General features: G+C 40.0%; 1 protein-coding gene across 1 annotated transcript in view; it reads left to right on the forward strand.

Moving 5' to 3' along the window:
* The window catches only part of LOC147659637 (guanylate cyclase soluble subunit beta-2-like), a gene marked incomplete at its 5' end in the record, with an annotated part of 94711 nt that overhangs the window by 37805 nt on the left and 39167 nt on the right, over positions 1–17739 (forward strand). The window contains one exon of the mRNA XM_086951583.1: positions 15004–15158. Coding sequence (XP_086807709.1) covers positions 15004–15158 — 155 coding nt within the window. The remainder of the gene's footprint in view (positions 1–15003; positions 15159–17739) is intronic.

The following is a 17739-nucleotide window of genomic DNA, read 5'->3' on the forward strand; positions in this document are numbered from 1 at the left end:
ATTATTTTAATTTTAATTAAAAATATTACATATTAAATTAGTAAATATAATTAATAAAATAGAATTATTTAATGTGTTTACATTTTTTTATTAACATATTTTAAAAGAATAATCTATTATATGGTTTTAATTAATTTTACGTTTTATGTGCTTTGGAACGGTTGTAAGGACCTTTTAGGGTTCAGAGAGAGGCAGCAAGGTTTTTTGTAGATCTGAGATGGGGACTGTACAGCTGTAGTAAGAAGTTTTTAGAGCTCAGAGATGGATAGTGTATAAAATAGTAAGGAGGTTTAAGATTCAGGGATGGGTGTGTATAGATGTAGCGAGGAGATTTTAGTGTTTAGGGATAGGTAGTGTACAGAGGTAGTAAGGAGTTTTATGGTTCAAGGATGGGTACAGAGTAAGGTGTTAAGGAGTTTATTAGGGTTCAGAGATGATAGTGTATAGAGCAGTAAGGGTTTTTAGGGTTTGGATATGGGTAGTGTATAGGGGTAGGAAGGGTTTTTTAGAGTTCAGTGACAGATATCGTCTATGGGTAATAAGGAGTTTCCTGGATTAAAGTTTGGATAGTCCATAGGGGTAGTAAATGCTTCCTAGGGATCAGTTTGTATAGTTTAAAATAATGTTGATTTAAGTAAATGTAATAACATTTAATACAATTGAATTTAAAGTAATAGCAATATAAGTGTTTACTGATATTTTTGTTAAATATTTATTTACTTGTAAATTAAATTTAAAATTAGTTTAATTATTACAAATAAATAGAATTATAAATTGAACGTCTTTATATCTAAATAAATTAAGTTATATGAAAAAAATAATAAGGATAGATAAATAAATCTATATATATATATATATATATATATAGATTTATTTATATGCATGTGTTAAAAAATAAAGTTATCATCTTACCTGCAGAGTCAAGATGTAAAAGACAGTGATGTACTAACTCTGATTTTACGACTCCCGATGTACCTGTATATGGAGTAACAGCTGACATTTTTTGCCTGCGAGCAGTATGTAGTGATACTTTATGATAGGCGGCTGATAAATCAAAGGTTGAAAGCCAGTTTGCACCTTTAACAAGCTCAAGAATTTCTCCTACTTTACAAAATGCAAACCTCCTTATTACTAGGTTTTCCATTTTCATTAAAAAATCTCAGGTGTTCACCTCCTACCCTTTTCACTATTCATTTGGGCAAGATGAATCTATGGGTTCAATAATACCTCCTAACTTCAGTTTTTTCTGATTCTGCTACAACTTTATCCTTCAGGGTTAAAATATGTCTCATATTGTGTACCCTAGCTATGGCATCCCCTTTGACCCTTATTCTATGCATGCATCATGTGTTGCCCAATTTCCCTGCTAAAAGCTTTTAGGAATTTCTTTAACATTCACTCAACTGACAGTTTTACCTCATCGATCACCAATGCTGATCCCTCACTGTCTGAGTTTAACACTAGAGGGCATATTACGAGTATGGCGGTCCTCCTGTCGGACCATGACTGCTGCGCTCACAGAAGGACCACCAAGCTCATGGAGCACCCGCCCACCTGATTCCGAGTAGAATCCAGGGCGATGGGCAGTGTGGCAGCCTTCCCAATGGGGGCGGTATGCTTTGGCTGAGGATTATAGCCAGAAGCCATGGCCCCACTGTCGGACCACTGCCACGTTGTGTGCACTGTGTGGCATGCATCATGTTGCGCAAGCCACACAGTGCACACAGGAGCAGAGATTTGTCGGGGACACATCTTGCTCCCCTTGCTCCCACCCCCATGATTTGCCAGGTGACCCTATTGGGGGCCGCTTTCCCTACCTTTCAACCAAGCATTTCATGGTGCGATTACCACCATGAAATGCTTGGTGGAAAGGCAGGTGGCAATTCACTCAGTGGTGCAGATATTGTCACCGCCGCAAATACGTCTCCCAATCCACACCGCCACAGGATCCTGGATCCTGGCGGTGGCAGCGGTCCTGTGGCAGTCCGACCACCACACTAATCATAGAGTGGGCAGTCCCAGAGGGGTGAACAAAGCATACACAAGGAGATGATGGAAAGATCTCTAAAACGTTTCAGACACTCACCCCCAAGCACCGATCTGGGTTGAATCCACCATCGTATTTTAGCTCACTTTGCCACCCCAGTTCAAACACAGCCATATGCAAATCAGTATTGACCCTGTGCCTTATGTGAACAGTCCAGCCCGAACTGCCAATACATGTCTTCCCTGGACCGGAAACAAGCATCCTGGGACCAGTTTCGGGGCAACACCCCTCATCAGCCAGGCTAGCTTGAATCCAGTGGCAAAGTGAGCAAGGGACCTATGTCTTGGCATACCCGGCCAACTTAGGGTGAACAAAGCAAACACAAGGAAATGATGGACGGATCGGTGAAATGTTTCAGACACTCACCACCAGTCACAGATCTGGGTTGAAACCATCATCATTCTTTAGCTCACTTCACCACCCTAGTTCAAACACAGCCATATGCAAATCAGTCTTGACCCTGTGGCTCTTGGGAACCGTCCAGCCTGAACTGCCAAGCCATATCTTCCCTGGACCGGAAACAAGCATCCTGGGACCGGTTTCGGGGTAACACCCCTCATCGGCCAGGCTAGCTTAAATCCAGTGGCAAAGTGAGCAAGGGATCCACCTCTGGGCACACCCTGCCAACTTAGGGCGAACAAAGCAAACACAAGGAGATGATGATGGAAGGAGCGCTGAACTTTTCAGACACTCACCCCCAGTCACAGATCTGGGTTGAATCCATCATCGTTCTTTAGCTCACTTCACCACCCCAGTTCAAACACAGACATATGCAAATCAGTCTTGACCCTGTGCCTCATGGGAACAGCCCCACCCGAACTGCCAAGCCATGTCTTCCCTGGGCCGGAAACAAGCATCCTGGGACCAGTTTCGGGGTAACACCCCTCATTAGCCAGGCTAGCTTGAATCCAGTGGCAAAGTGAGCAAGGGACCCACGTCTGGGCATATCCTATAGACCTGGGTAGTAAACTCCATTCCGCTCACGGAATTTGGGTAATTTTGCGTTCCCAGGAGAACACGGAATTGCCCATAAATTCAGCGATCCGCTGCTTTGCTGTATTTTTTGCTTGTTCGCACTTTCAAAATGCGTGTTTGCGAGATATTTCCCCCAGAGCACTCAAACAGCGTTCGCGAACAGGAAAAAAGCATCACGAATGGGCAGAAGAAGCAATTCCTTGTGTTCATGGAACTCTGCTTGTTCGCTGAGATTTTTTTACCATTTTGCAGAGCTTTGCGTAGCATGACTACACAAATTTCATCCACCCCTAATACCCTGCCAACTTAGGGCGAACAAAGCAAACACAAAGAGGTGATGGACGGAGCGCTGTAACTTTTCAGACACTCATCCCCATTCACAGATCTGGGTTGACTTCATCATCGTTCTTTAGCTCACTTCGCCACCCTAGTTCAAACACAGCCATATGCCAATCAGTCTTGACCCAGTGCCTCATGGGAACAGTCCAGCCCGAACTACCAAGCCATGTCTTCCCTGCCCCAGAAACAAGCATGCTGTGACCGGTTTCAAGGTAACACCCCTCATCAGCCAGACTAGCTGGAATCTAGTGGCAAAGTGAGCAACGGACCCACGTCTAGGCATACCCTGCCAACTTAGGGCGAGCAAAGCAAATACAAGGAGAGGATGAACGAAGCGCTGGGGGTGACAGTAGTGGGACCACTACCGTGAGTATGGCGGTCCCATGACCACTGTACTCGTTATAAGGCTCTTTGTGAAGTTTACTTTAACCTTCCAAACCAACATGGACAGCACATTTTTGCCCTGTAATCTCTCTGTTTTTAAAATGAAAAATGAGTTTTCTGCATCCTATTGTATGTAAATAATCAGCAATTTACACATGTGGACTAATATCAGCCAGGATTAATGTGCCTTACATATTTTCTACACAACTCCTGTTCCACATGCTTACCATAAAAATTTGTGAGGGCTTATCTAGAATCTGCTAAATTATGTATTCCTGCAACATCAGTTGCCATGAAATGATTTCTCTTTTGCATCCACCACTTAAATATTAAGATATTTTTTAATTAAAACTTTAATTAATGGAAATACATTAAATTAAAATGATTTTTCTGAAGTTTAAGTTAAAAAATAAATTCCCACATACAGAAAAAATATTTTTTTAAATCTTCCTTATTAATTATTTAAAGTGATGGATGTATAGAAAGAATACAAATTATTGTAATTATGTTTCATTAAATGTATTGTTACATTATTCATTTATTTACATGTATTGTTACATTATTTTTTAAATTCAAAATACGTTATTAAAATATTTTTAGGTAAATAATAAATATGTACAATTTTTTATATATTTTCTAAATTTAATTTATATCTATTTACATTTTTAACTATTTTGAATAATTCAGTGTAATTTAATATTATTTTTCAAGGGTGTTTTTTTATTCAATATTTTATTTTCTTTATTGGGAAAGATAGCAGTGGCGAGCCTGTACATGTATCAGCACAAAGGAGACAGTTTACATTCAAATTCCCATGGTCCCTACCACAATGATGTTTAATGGGATGGTTCTGCAGTACCAGGGGTAGGCTATGTCTGGCACTGAACATACCACATTTTTTTTTGTAGTAACTTATACTCGGAGTTTGTGAATACTGAAAAGTAGTACACTTGCTCATAAACGTAATCTGTTTCTAAAGGTTTACTTACAGTCGCGGCTGGCATGACTTGCGGGTAGCGGGCTGTCTTTGCGCGGTGAGCGAGGTCTCGCTGGGAGGGGAATGGCACAGGGGGGTCAGGTCCGAGGTAGCTGGTTTAATTTAATATAAAAAAACGTACCTTCACGCTGGCCGGGTCCCGCGTAGTCTCTGCTCCTCTCCTGCCAAGAACAGGAAGCAATGCGTCAGTGGGTGCTACAGTCACCATTAAGCCATTTACGAAGAAAAAGAAAGAGAACACATATCCAATAGACTGTGAACACAAAACGTGAGTCCTATCCAGAAGCTGGTCGACAAGATCCAGACCATCTCGTAGTGGATAACCATCAAACAGACCAGGTGATCAGTCATATCATTTGGCCGTCCAACGTGTGAATTGGCAGGTCCCTTGATCATCGAGACCAAATGCCACACAGTAAGTTATCGATACTGGATCTGGTCCATAGAAAACTATGAACGGCCAAATGATATGACTGATCACCTGGTCTGTTTGATGGTTATGTCCTTCCAGTCATATCCCACATATCAGTAGGCCTTGGTATCTTACCAGCTATGTTATGCCCTGGTATTGTGGTGTTTGTTCTGTCACTATCTATTGTCTAATGAGTACCTCTGTGTTATTAGTTTTGGATGCTTATTGTTTGAATACAATGTACGGCAGCTGGTGAGCTGCATCTGTTTCCTGTGATGTAAATGTACAGGAATTTATATAGCGCAAATCACTGAGCAGTTTCTAAGCGCTTGCTTAGGGAACCCGTCCTGGTATTCCCCTGTGAGATAACCCCGGCAGGGTATCCGCAAGGTGAAAGCCAGGCATCCCACCGCGAGGGGCCGTTGTGGAGATTAAGCAAGCTATTGCCCAGAGTTGCAGAGTGTGAACTTGTGAATCGAGTAGGCACTGGAGCGAGAATTGTCGAGTCCCTGGACATTTTAGGACTCAAGACCCCACCGAACCGGGAATTGAACCCTGGTCCCGGCTGACCTCTGCTTCCAGGTCCGCCTCCTCTAACCAGTGAGACACACTTCTCCACTCAATGTCAATGTGGGCTTATAGTAAGGGGCATACAATAAGGAGAATTTGGTTTAGTTTGAGCCTCCTTTTTTTCATTTTCACATTATCAATTATCGGCTATGGTAATTCAAGAGAGTGAACACTAGCTGGAAGGTTTCAGGGGGAAGTGTAGATCTTGTATGTATGTATGTATGTATGTATGTATGCATATGGTAATTATATAGTAAGAACCTTGCCAAAATATTGAACTGGTCCATTCTTCTGGCTATCCAGGGCAGGATTGTGCAGTTGGAGAAATGTCCTCTCAGCGCAAAAACATAGTGTCATGGGGACATAAGCCAGGGCAAGAGAAGCATCTCAACCCCATAAAATCATAACAGGGCAAAACATTTTGCAAACAGGAGAGGCCCTACAAAGGGAGATTGGAGTACCAACCACAGAGGCAGCATCCTCCACTTAGGTACTTGATCTGAAGAGAAATAAAATGGTGCAACCACAGAGCATACATTTCCGAGCAGTGCTGTGTGCAGGTCATTCACTAACTCATAGAGTTACCATGTGTGTGTATGCACAGTAGGCAGAGCAATTTTGTTGAAAACATCTGCCTTCTGCGCAAAATGTCATCATCATAGGTACCCTGGTGACTAAAGCCTGCTTCGGGACTTGACCAAAGTTGTGTAATTCAGAACAAATCATGCTATTTTTTATGCCTGAAATAGCAAATACATGTAATGTAAAAAATAGTGCATTTTGGTCTTTTAGTCGTCCCCACGAACTAAATAATTAATTCTTAATGCTTACCCATCACATCTTTGCTTCCGTAATACTGTCTCGACTGGATTGGCCACAGCGTACTGTTCTATATACAGCAAATCATGCTGGAGACGAATCCTGTGGAAAGTGTTCTCTGTCAAGCATTCTATCGAGTTAGGTGTGCACTATATGAAATACCTAAAGCCGCATATAATAAGTGGAAGATGCTAACCTCCCTCTCACCTACTGATTATTTTTTGCAAACCTGTTTTGACTTCACAATGTGCATTTAGCAAGAAATGACACCACTGGTGGTTCAACATTACTTAGTACAAATGAATAGTGAGGCCCTTTTAGGACCATTTATTTATTTTCATTATTTATTTATAAGTTTTATATAGTGTTAGATAGACACGAAGGTGAGCGAGCACTTTACATGATCGTGAGCGAATCCACTAAATCAGGAACGCTATAACATATGAAGCGAGACTCAATAGATAATAGTTCACATCAAGGAACAATAACAAAAACCAAACCAAGAGAACAATTCGAGAGGATCAATAGACAACATAAGCAAACAGACAAACAGCTGACAGAGAGTCTAATCCTGTGCACGAGATAATAACCAAGGTCTGTAGTCTAAGAATAAAAGAATTTGTTGAGGAGGAGGAGTTTCCGGTCTCTTTTGAAGCAAAGGAAGGAGAAGTTGCATCGCAGATCGCTGGGTAGAAAGTTCCATATGCTGGATGCATTTCCAGAAAAAGAGCAAGACTTGGCAGATGAGTTTTTTTAGATTGGGAGGTAGGACCGAAAGTGCTTTGGAGCTTCTCAAAGATCTAGAAATCCCTGCTTTCGTAAGCTTGTTTTCTAAGTAGTTGGGTGTACGTGAGTGAAGGGCTTTGTGGATGATACAGGCAGTCTTGTAAGTGCATCTTCCGTCGATAGGCAGCCAGTTGAGGCTCTTGAGAGCAGGAGTGATGTGTTCAAACCATTTTACATCAGTAATGAGCCAGGCGCCCATGTTTAGAACTGATCTAAGGGGGCGAGGTTAGATTTTGCGATGGCATTTCCATAGTGCAGTCTGGAGAGGACCAAAGATTGCACCACAATCTTGAAATCATTGGAGGTGATGAATGGTTTAATTTTCTTGAGATGTTTTAGGGCGTAAAGCGCTCCTTTGGCCGAGTTTTTGAGGTGCTCTTTCACTGACATGTTGTTCTCCAAGAAGAAGCCAAGGGACTTAGTGGAGTTGGATATAATGAGAGAGCAATTTAAAGCATTCAGGTCACTGATCCATTCGTGAATAGGTTGGTGGTTGCATTTGGGGGAGAATAGAACTATTTCTGTTTTGTCATATTTGCAGCCGCTTTTGTCATATTTGCAACGGCTGAGAAGCCAAGCACACGGACACATTACCCTGGTGTTATGTTATGTTATTGTTTATTTGGAAAGAGCGCAAACACCAAAGATTCTTGGTGCAAAAGGCAAACTTGTTACTATGATGAAAATAGAAACAAAAAATGATAACTAATGAGAAAATGTTGTTAGTTAAAGCCAGGTTTTTACCTAAAGTCTAAAACAAAGTAGGTGTGCTTTGGCCTGGAGGCCCAAAGGATGGGAATTCCAGAGTTTGGCATCGGTGATTCAAAATTCACATTCCTTTAGATGATTGCTCTAGTTCTTGAGGAAAGCAAACACTAGAAGACTTGCAGATTGAAGGGAGTGAGTGGTTGGCAGAAAAATACTAGCCAAGAAATTGGATGATCTCAGGTGTTTGGCTATATTTACTAAACTCATTTACTCTTGTTAAAGCCCTTAGAGCTACCACGATCAAATGGGCAGCCAGAATTGGCAATACTGGTAAGATACCGCCTCTTCTAGCTGTTCCTGTAAATACCCAGTCAGCTGTGTTCTGAACAAGGCTTAACCAATGTAGGATTTTATCTGGAGATCCTAAGTAGATGGAATTTGTGTATTCAAGACATGACCGGATAATGGACTTGATAACTGAAATATGTGGAGTGGAACCAATGATGGGAAATATCTTCTTGAGGAAAAAAAGTTTGGTAGAGCAAGTGTGGGCCACTTTAGTTGAACTGGACTTGTAAAGAACAAATGTTGATAAGTAGGAACCCCTTTGATGTTGTGTGAGTGGCAATATATACAGCCATGTGATTGTATTCCATTCGATGACATCTGAAGCCAGTGTCACTAAATCTATGACTTGGTAAGGTTCAGTCTAAGGAAATGTTTAGCCATCCACTGCCGTAAAAGTTAAGGCGTACTTTTAATGAGCTCAGTCATTGGAAGAGTGAATCATTTGAATCTGATAGGCTGAGGGTGAACTGAATGTCATCAGCGCACATGTAGAATCAGGCCCCCATCTGATACATAATTGGGCTAGGGGTCCACATGGACATGGTGAAATATAATATGAAGAGAATGGAACCTTATGGTTCATGGTTGGTGGAGTTTGCCTTAGAAATGTTATGTGGTAGGGCAAAGGTCTGAGGACTCGCATAGATTAATTACTTTATCTACACACAGGTAGGGCCAGTGATACCAGATTCTTCCAGTGTATTGAACAAGATTTTAGGGTTTATAATATTGAGAGCAGCTGAGGGATCTAAGAGTGCTAGTATGCCTACTTTGCCCCATTGATGAGCTGCCAAACATCATCGACTGCCAATAAGACCACCAGTTCATTGCTGTGTTCCTGGTGAAAACCAGTGTGATATCCATCTATTAGACCATTTGTTTTAGCAATATCCTGAAGCCGATGCAAGATCTCTTTCTCCAGTGCTTCATCCTGATATGGGAGCTGTAGAATGGGGTGAAAATTGTTCATATATTTGATACTTTCTTATGCCTTTTTAACAGAGGTTTCACCAGTACAGTTATTCAGAGGCTTGGGAAAACACCTTTTCTTAAGGAGTGTCAGACCTGGCATCATTGGCGTGGGTTTCTCCTGTATTTTTGCATTTGCCTCCTGTGTTTTTACCGTGTGATAGATTGCGTTTTGCTAGTATAGATGCTTTGGGCAATTTGCCTCTGCTGGTCAGTGCCAAAAGTGCAAGTTCTCCCTTTGTAAATTGTTGTTATGGTTTGGTGATTTCATGATTGGCATATTTGATTTACTAGTCAGTCCCTAGTACAGGGCACTGTGTGTGCCCAGGGCCTGTAAATCGAATTCTGCAAGTAGGCTTGCAGCAATGATTTTGCCACCTACACAAGCAGCCTAGCAACAAGGTCTCAGGCCTGCCATTGCAGTGCCTGTGAGCAGTCTAGTACTGCCATGTCGACCTGGCAAGTGCACCCACTTGCCAGGTCCTAACTTTCACTTTTCTTACATGTTAGTCACCCCTAAGGTAGGCCCAAAGTTCCCCTCAGTGCAGGGTGCAGTGGATGTGAAAGGTAGGACATGCCCTGATGTGTGTGGCATGTCCTAATAGTGAAATACTGCCAATTTTGTTTTTCACTATTGTAAGGCTATCTCTCCCCATAGGATAGAATGGGGAGTTTGCTCATAACATCTTATGAACATTACTGCCCTTGGGAACCAGATAGGAAAATAAAGTTTGATATGCCTGAACTCAGAATGTTAAGATGCATCTTTTAGTGAGGGTGATTTTTACATTCTGAGTTTGAAAATACCACTTTTGTCAGTAAATAAATATCTTGGAAATGAAAAAAGGCGTGGAGAAAATTCTTCGGTTGTAATCTCAAAAGTAATAGAAATTGGATTGTGATCTGAAGTTACCCTTGGATAAATTTCCATTGAGCATTTATTAAGGTTGAGGATGGAATCTGAGACCCAAATCATATCGATGCGTGAGCATAATTTATGAGCGGCGAATAATATGAGTACCCTGCAAGTTTATGATTTAAGCATCTCCAAGAGTCTTTAAGAAAATGATTAGATGCTAGATCCAAAATTGCCGCTCTAGTTTTCCGCATTCTCTGAAAGGAGTTTTTCCTAGTTGTGTCCAAATCATAACTCATAATACATTTGAAATCACCCAATTTGTGAGTCAACTTAAAAAACATCTAAAACAATTTGTTGATATAAATATTCAGTCGAGCCAACCCCTGATAGTATGGCATGCTTGTAAAGCTAGTATACGTGGTTTTACACAGCAATATATATGGCGCCAAAATAAAGAACACCGAATATTGAATGAGAAAAGGCTTGGTGAAATACGTGATATTGAACTTCAGTTATCAATGGCTTTGTCTGATGGGGTACAGACTTCAGATATACTTATTCTTAAACTAATCGAACTCAAAGTTGCACTAAAAGACCTTCTTAGAACTAAAAGCATTAACAAATTAAAAAATATCAGCTTAATCAGTACGAAAACGCAGATAAAATTGGTAAACTTCTGGCTTATAGGGTTGCTGAAGATCGGGCACAGAATATAGTTAAGGAAATCAAAGGAGACAATGATCAACTGGTTAGCGATTCTAAATCAATATTGCTACAATTTGCTTCTTACTATCAAGCTTTATATACTCCAGAAAACGTAACTTCGGAAGATAGTATTAAAAAGTATATAGAACTTAACACAGTGAATGTCTTAAAATTAGAACAAACAAAATATCTAGAGGAAGACATTACAGACAGGGAAATTAGAGAGGCTATTAATTCCTTAGCAATAGGGAAAGCAGTAGGGGAGGATTCTATTCCTCTGGAACTATATAAATGTTGCGCTGAGGAATTAACACCTTTATTAATGGAAGTGATTTGGGCAATTGGTAATGGACAACAAGCACCTAAATCTTGGAATTTAACACAAATCATCTTTTTTCTAAAAAAGGGTAAAGTACCTCAAGAGAGGGGATCATATAGACCAATCTCACTTATTAACAGTGATGCCAAAATCTTTGCTAAAATATTGGCCATTAGGCTTGCGCCAGTTATGTCTCAATTAGTATCTTCCCAACAACACGGATTCATTCCAAAACGCGATACAACTGCGCATATTAATATGGCCATTTCTGCCTTTGATGCTGCACGGATTCAGTCCGCCCCACTCGGTATGATCTTACTAGATGCAGAAAAAGCATTTGACCGAGTGGGGTGGGGCTTCTTATGGCCAGCCTTACAGGCATTTGGCATCAATGGTCAATTTCTGAGATGGATTCAATCACTCTATGATAACCCAATGGGTAAAATATCTTACATGGGGAAATATTCTCCTATGTTTCCAATTAAGAGGGGGACAAGACAGGGGTGTCCTTTATCACCCCTGCTTTTTGCTTTGGGTATGGAACCTTTTTTAATTGCACTCCAACGTCAGACTTTAATTAGCCCATTCTTTAATGGTTTAAGTAAATTGGACATCACTGTATATGCTGATGATGTAGCAGTGTTTTCCTCGGATATACCACGAGCGTTGAAAGGCATTTTAATCAAAGCAGGTATATATGGATCAGTCTCTGGTTATAAACTTAATACCACTAAAACTCAAATTGTTGCGAATCATTATCTTCCTGCCTCGATTTCAGGTATTTGTGGGGTCGCAACATATCTTGGTGTCAAAGTCTCCTCAGATATTGACTCTGTTGTGGCATTAAATTATGAAATATTATTAAAAGACACTGCAATGCAATTTAAGAAATGGCACAAACTTCCTCTTAATATCATTGGACGTATAAATCTAATTAAAATGAAAATTCTGCCTAAATATTTATATTTATTTCGTGCAATTCCTTTGCGTGTTAATAACTCTTATTTTGTCAGATTAGAAGGGATCATTAGTAGCTTTATATGGGGTTATAAAAAAGCCCGACGGGCAATCTCCTCACTTAAATTTCCTTTTAGTCAAGGAGGCTTGGCTCTTCCAGATTTCAAACTTTATTACTGGTCGGCTTTTTTAACCCGCTTTCGTAGTTTAACAATTTTGGATAAATGTTTGTACTTTCATAAATTTTTGTTAGGACAAGATGTCAAAATGTTTATTTACAGATTAAATGACCCTAATTATTTCAAAAGGGTTAAATTTAAGACTATACGAGATACTGTTAATATCTGCCGCTCCATCATGATGAAATGTAATGTCTCTTATCTTCATTATAAAACACCTCTTTGGGGTAATCCTGGATTTCCTTCAATTTTTCATGAGCCAATATGCAGGATATATTTAGAATCTGGTATTAGATTACTGGGAGATCTGTACGATCATCAAGGATTTATGACATTTGAAAAATTAAAGCAATGCTATAATCTATCTGAACTGGCTAGGTTTAAATACTATCAAATTAAGGATTACTTAGTAAAAAAATTAGAACTTAATCTGGTAATAGATTCGGACTTCTGGAATTGTATTTACAGTGAATCAGATCAAGCTTTGATTAGTATAGGATATAAACTATTCTCGGAATTTAATACTAGCGATGTGATAAAATTAACCGAGGAATGGAATACAAGGCTAACCGCAAATGTACCACCCAATTTAATTAACTTATCTTTTAAGAGTTTAGATATGTCAGTTCACTCTTCTAGCCTTAAATTGCAAATGTTTAAAACTATATGCCAACTATATCATACCCCAGAGAGAATTCTTAAATGGGCAAGGAACAATAATTTTAGTGAACGCACGAAATGCCCTAAATGTGATCTAAATGGGGCGGATATCGCTCATATGTTTCTATTTTGTCCTATGCTTAAAGACTATTGGAATGGTATACTTAAAGTGGTCTCGGATAGACTTAATCAACCAATTTCTTTTTCTCCAACTGATGTATTGATTGGTACATGTGTGGGTCAAAACTCAGGTAATGACTTGTTGAACATTTTAATTTCGTGTGCTAGACTTATTATTGCCAGAGCTTGGATTCAGAAAAATACACCAACTGTTATGGAATGGTGGAGCTTTGTTAAAGAAATTTATGCTATGGAGACCACTCTTGCCAACTCAAAGGGCCTACGGGCTAAACAAAAAATGGACATAATTTGGGGAACATTTATGTCTTAACTATTGACATCTTTTCTTTCTTTTTCTCTCTTTTTTTTTTCTCTTCTTTTCACATGTCCGTAATTTTTGTCTGTGATTAATGTAATGCCTAAATGTGATTTTTGTATATTTTTGATTTATTTTTTTTGTTGTTGTGTACTTTTGATGCAAATAAAAAATACTTACAAAAAAAAAAATGAAAATACCACTTTTAGAAAGTATGTATTTTGTTGCCTAACCATCCAGAGCGCCTTTGCTAGGTTGTGTATTAACTGTCTGGCTTTGGAGTGACAGGGGCTGTGGATGTGCATTCTGTTCAGACAGCCACTTGGAGGGGTTAGGTGTGTCCTGCCTTTCCAGGGTGAGTCAGGGCTGGGCTGAATAGACCTGGGCTGCATTCAGAGTAGGGGGTGGATATTTCTTTCATACCTGAATGGGCCTGGTCTGCCAAGGACAATGCTGTCTCCATCTCCTGCCACATAGGCAATTATTGTTAATATGTATAGGTTACCAATATCCTACCTGATCCTTAAGCCCTGAAGAATGCTCCAGACTTGTTAGGCTATAATTTGTCGGCAGAAACATGTTGGCAGATGAGAGACAGGTCTAAGTCATTGTCCTCTGTGTTCCCGCCTGTCTTTGTTTTTAGGTATACCTGGGGTTCTCATCAATTAAGGTGAAATGCTGAGGAAACCGGAGGTATTTTTAGTTAGTCTAGATCCCTCCTTGTCTAGTAGTTTTTATCTAAGAACTCCCTTCATCCTTAAAGTCTTCAAGGAGGTTGAGTCTGGTCTGGTGGCACTGACCTACCAGGGTGGGTAGAGTATGCCGATGATGAAGCATGACACTATTATGTGTATGACGTTTCCTCTTCCATAAAGGATGACTTTCTTCAAAGCTTGGCAGAGATCCTGTGACAGCAAAATATTGGACTCTCATTTGTTTCTGTAAGGTTGGAAATTATCTATCTTCTATCTCTCTTTTCTCGTTCCTTGTGCTGCCAAACTCATTTCTTTGATTACACAGAAATAAGAATAACTTCTTTAGGGTACTATTACCGCAGGAGCACTTGGCATTAATCTATTACCATGATTCTTTTCAGCGACAACAATTAAAGCAACAGCTTATTCTCTCTCCTTGATTTGTAACACAGCTGCCTTCTGGTGAGATTCATAACTGACTAAATCTACAGGCTTGGCTGTCGGAGAAGGTTGCCGCAAGTACATTAGCTGCCATGTATTGCCTAACCGTAAGACAATGTGGCCTAGATTTTCTACTCTCACTATTCCACACAAATGTTAAAATATCACCATTGAAGTGAAGCTCTCCATACACTTGTGATAAAAAAGTAAACTCTTCTTTACTCAAGCTTCTAGCAGAGCCATGGAACCATCCATGCCTGTCCGAGTGCAACTGACCGAAAGCCCCGCACAACACAACTGTACTAGGCTGATGAAGTGCCATTAAATCTTAGCTTCTATGTTTATAAAATTACAGTGAACAAGGGTTTTTTAAATTGCTCTTCTTCTTCTTCTGACAGATCAGAGTTGGGATACACACTGGACCAGTCCTGGCTGGAGTAGTTGGTGTCAAGATGCCCAGATACTGCTTGTTTGGGGACACTGTCAACACAGCTTCTCGAATGGAAAGTCATGGGGTACCAGATAAAATACATCTCAGTCCAACTTCATTTAGGTACAAGAGTTAATAAAAATGTAAATGTATCTCAGCCATTAAAGCCTGGTGTTATCTATTTAAAAGTATGGCTTTGTAAAAGATCAGAGCTTTAAGTAAATCACCCATCTATGTTTAATTTATTTTGTGAACATAAAGACGAGATTCTTATTATAATTTTGCATCAATTGATAATTTGAAATATGACCTTCGGATCTGCCGTTGATTCGTCTTGAATAAGCACAATCAGTTTTGATAGCTTTAGAAGAAACTTATAAAATAATGCTCTTGAATCTTTCGAGGATTTTGAAATATTAAAGATCTTTCAAATACGTAATATAGTTATGTTCTTCTACCATACGGAAAACCCATGCTATTTCATTTACTAAGCCTTAATTTCAGACAAAATAGTTCCATATCTTGACTCAAGATCAGTTCTAATGTTGATGAAGCAGGTTGCAATAATGGTCTTCTGGAGAAAAAAAACATGACCTCCTAAACTCTCTAATTTGGGAGCTATAGCAAACATGTTGTTCCTTGAAAAATTACTAGATGGTGACAATATCTATTTGATTCAGGATTTCATGGAAATTAAACCTCTTTAAACCTTTTCAGACAGACTGTCACGCTTTCAGAGTAGTGGAATTGGTGTTGGTTTACATTTTGGAAGACCGATTGCGCCATTATTAGTATCTTAATTGTTTTGATGCTCAGTATCTGTTCTTTACCATGGACAACAAGTACTTCTTGGCTGCCTACATGAGATTGGAATTAGGGAATGTCTTCTCTTACCCTCATTCACCACCCTGCAGGGTGTCCCAAGACTTGGAACTTTTACCCTTTTTATTAACCAGCCTCTGAAGATATTTTCTTTTGGCAAGAATATTGCATGCTTTCAAAGAATAGCAATTCTTGTGAAGAGGGGCAGGTGTGGGTTACATTATGAGCCTGATAATAATAAGAAGAAAAAGAATAAGTATGAAATTACAATAATAATAACATAGATTACAATAATTAGTATTGTTATTCTTTTATTATTATTGTTATGGTTATTGTTATTATTATTTCAGTTTCAGTTTAAGCTTTATTTCGATATAAAAACATATCATAAAAGCTGCACATCACATCAGTAAAAACATTATTGGCACAGGCAGTAAGATAACCAACATAATTAACAATATACATTATAAAAACAGTCAAAATAGTTTTTAAGAGGGAGCAAAAAAGGGAAAAAAAGCATACTACTGTATCAACAACAATTTTTTTGCCATTCTTAGGCGCCAGGCCCAGCCTAAGAATTTTGCCAAACAGCAGGCAAAAAAGGGTCTCGCATCAGAGCACAATATGCGCAGGGCTTCCAGATGAGATCTTGTTCCCAAACTCCTACATAAGGGTCTCAGCCACATCTTTCTAGGAGCTACATAGGTATTACATTCGAACAACAGGTGTGCGACAGACTCACCCCTTATATCACAAAAAGGACAAAATGGCACAGTTTGTAAGGGCGGCTGCCAGGTTGAGGTAAATTGGCCAAGAGGGAGTACACCTAACCTGAATTTGATGTACAGTGCTCTGTCACCTGAATTGTGGATAGAATCCAAATAGGGTTCCCTAAAAGGGAGTTCTTTAATTAACAGAAACTGGGCGACTGATTTACAATGATTAGAGTTGCACATTCTTTCGTTGTCCACCCAAGACCAGTAAGCCTTTTTTAGTAATTGTTTTGGGGGAGCTGATTTATTGTCCCAAGCTTCTCCTAACCCCAATTTGTAGAGAAGGCACTTAACATCCCTAAGCCAGGTAATCTTGTAACATCCTGGAAGGGACAGAAGGTCTTCCAGTGCATCTGCGTAACTGTGGAGTTCAGGGACATTCCATATTCTGGACCATAGTAAAAGAGGGCGTAATTTTGCTTGGTCACATATTGGGCGGGAGCCCGCATCTAGCAAAATGGGGATTGTGGGAGTACTGTGGGGTAGCCTCATAAGATCTTTATGAAAATTATTATCAAGAGAGGCCAAGGTATCAATTTTCTGCAAACCCCACAGTTCCGCGCCATATAGTGCTGCGCTTACAACCCTTGCCCTATAGATATCTAGGACAGCCCCAATGGGTTTCAATGGTGAGGCACGCTGTTGTTTAAGCAGGGCTCCAGCTACCCTCTTGTGAGCAAGAAACACCTTCTGATGGTGTGCCCTCCAGCTCATAGAGTCGGATAATCGTATGCCCAAATAGTCGAATTCCTTGACTCTCTCTAGATGGACGGAGTCTAGAACGGGGGGAACAACTGCTTTTTTGGGGGGGTTGAGGACAAGGAACTTGGTCTTGCCTATATTTATGGCCAGACCTTTATCATCACAGAAGGACTTAAAGCTGGATAGCAATTTTTGGATGCCCACTGGGGACTTAGAAATTAGAAGGGTGTCATCCGCGAACAGGAGCGTCGGAATTTTCTTCCCCGCCAGGGTCGGTGCATCAGATGGATGTTGTAAAAGATGCTCCACCACTCCGTTAACATAAAGAGAAAACAGAGTGGGGGCAAGCACACAACCCTGGCGGACGCCCCTGTTCACCGGAATGCAAGGTGTTTTTTCGCCCTGAG

Source organism: Lissotriton vulgaris, unplaced genomic scaffold, assembly GCF_964263255.1.
Source record: "Lissotriton vulgaris unplaced genomic scaffold, aLisVul1.2 SCAFFOLD_293, whole genome shotgun sequence".
NCBI lineage: Eukaryota > Metazoa > Chordata > Amphibia > Caudata > Salamandridae > Lissotriton > Lissotriton vulgaris.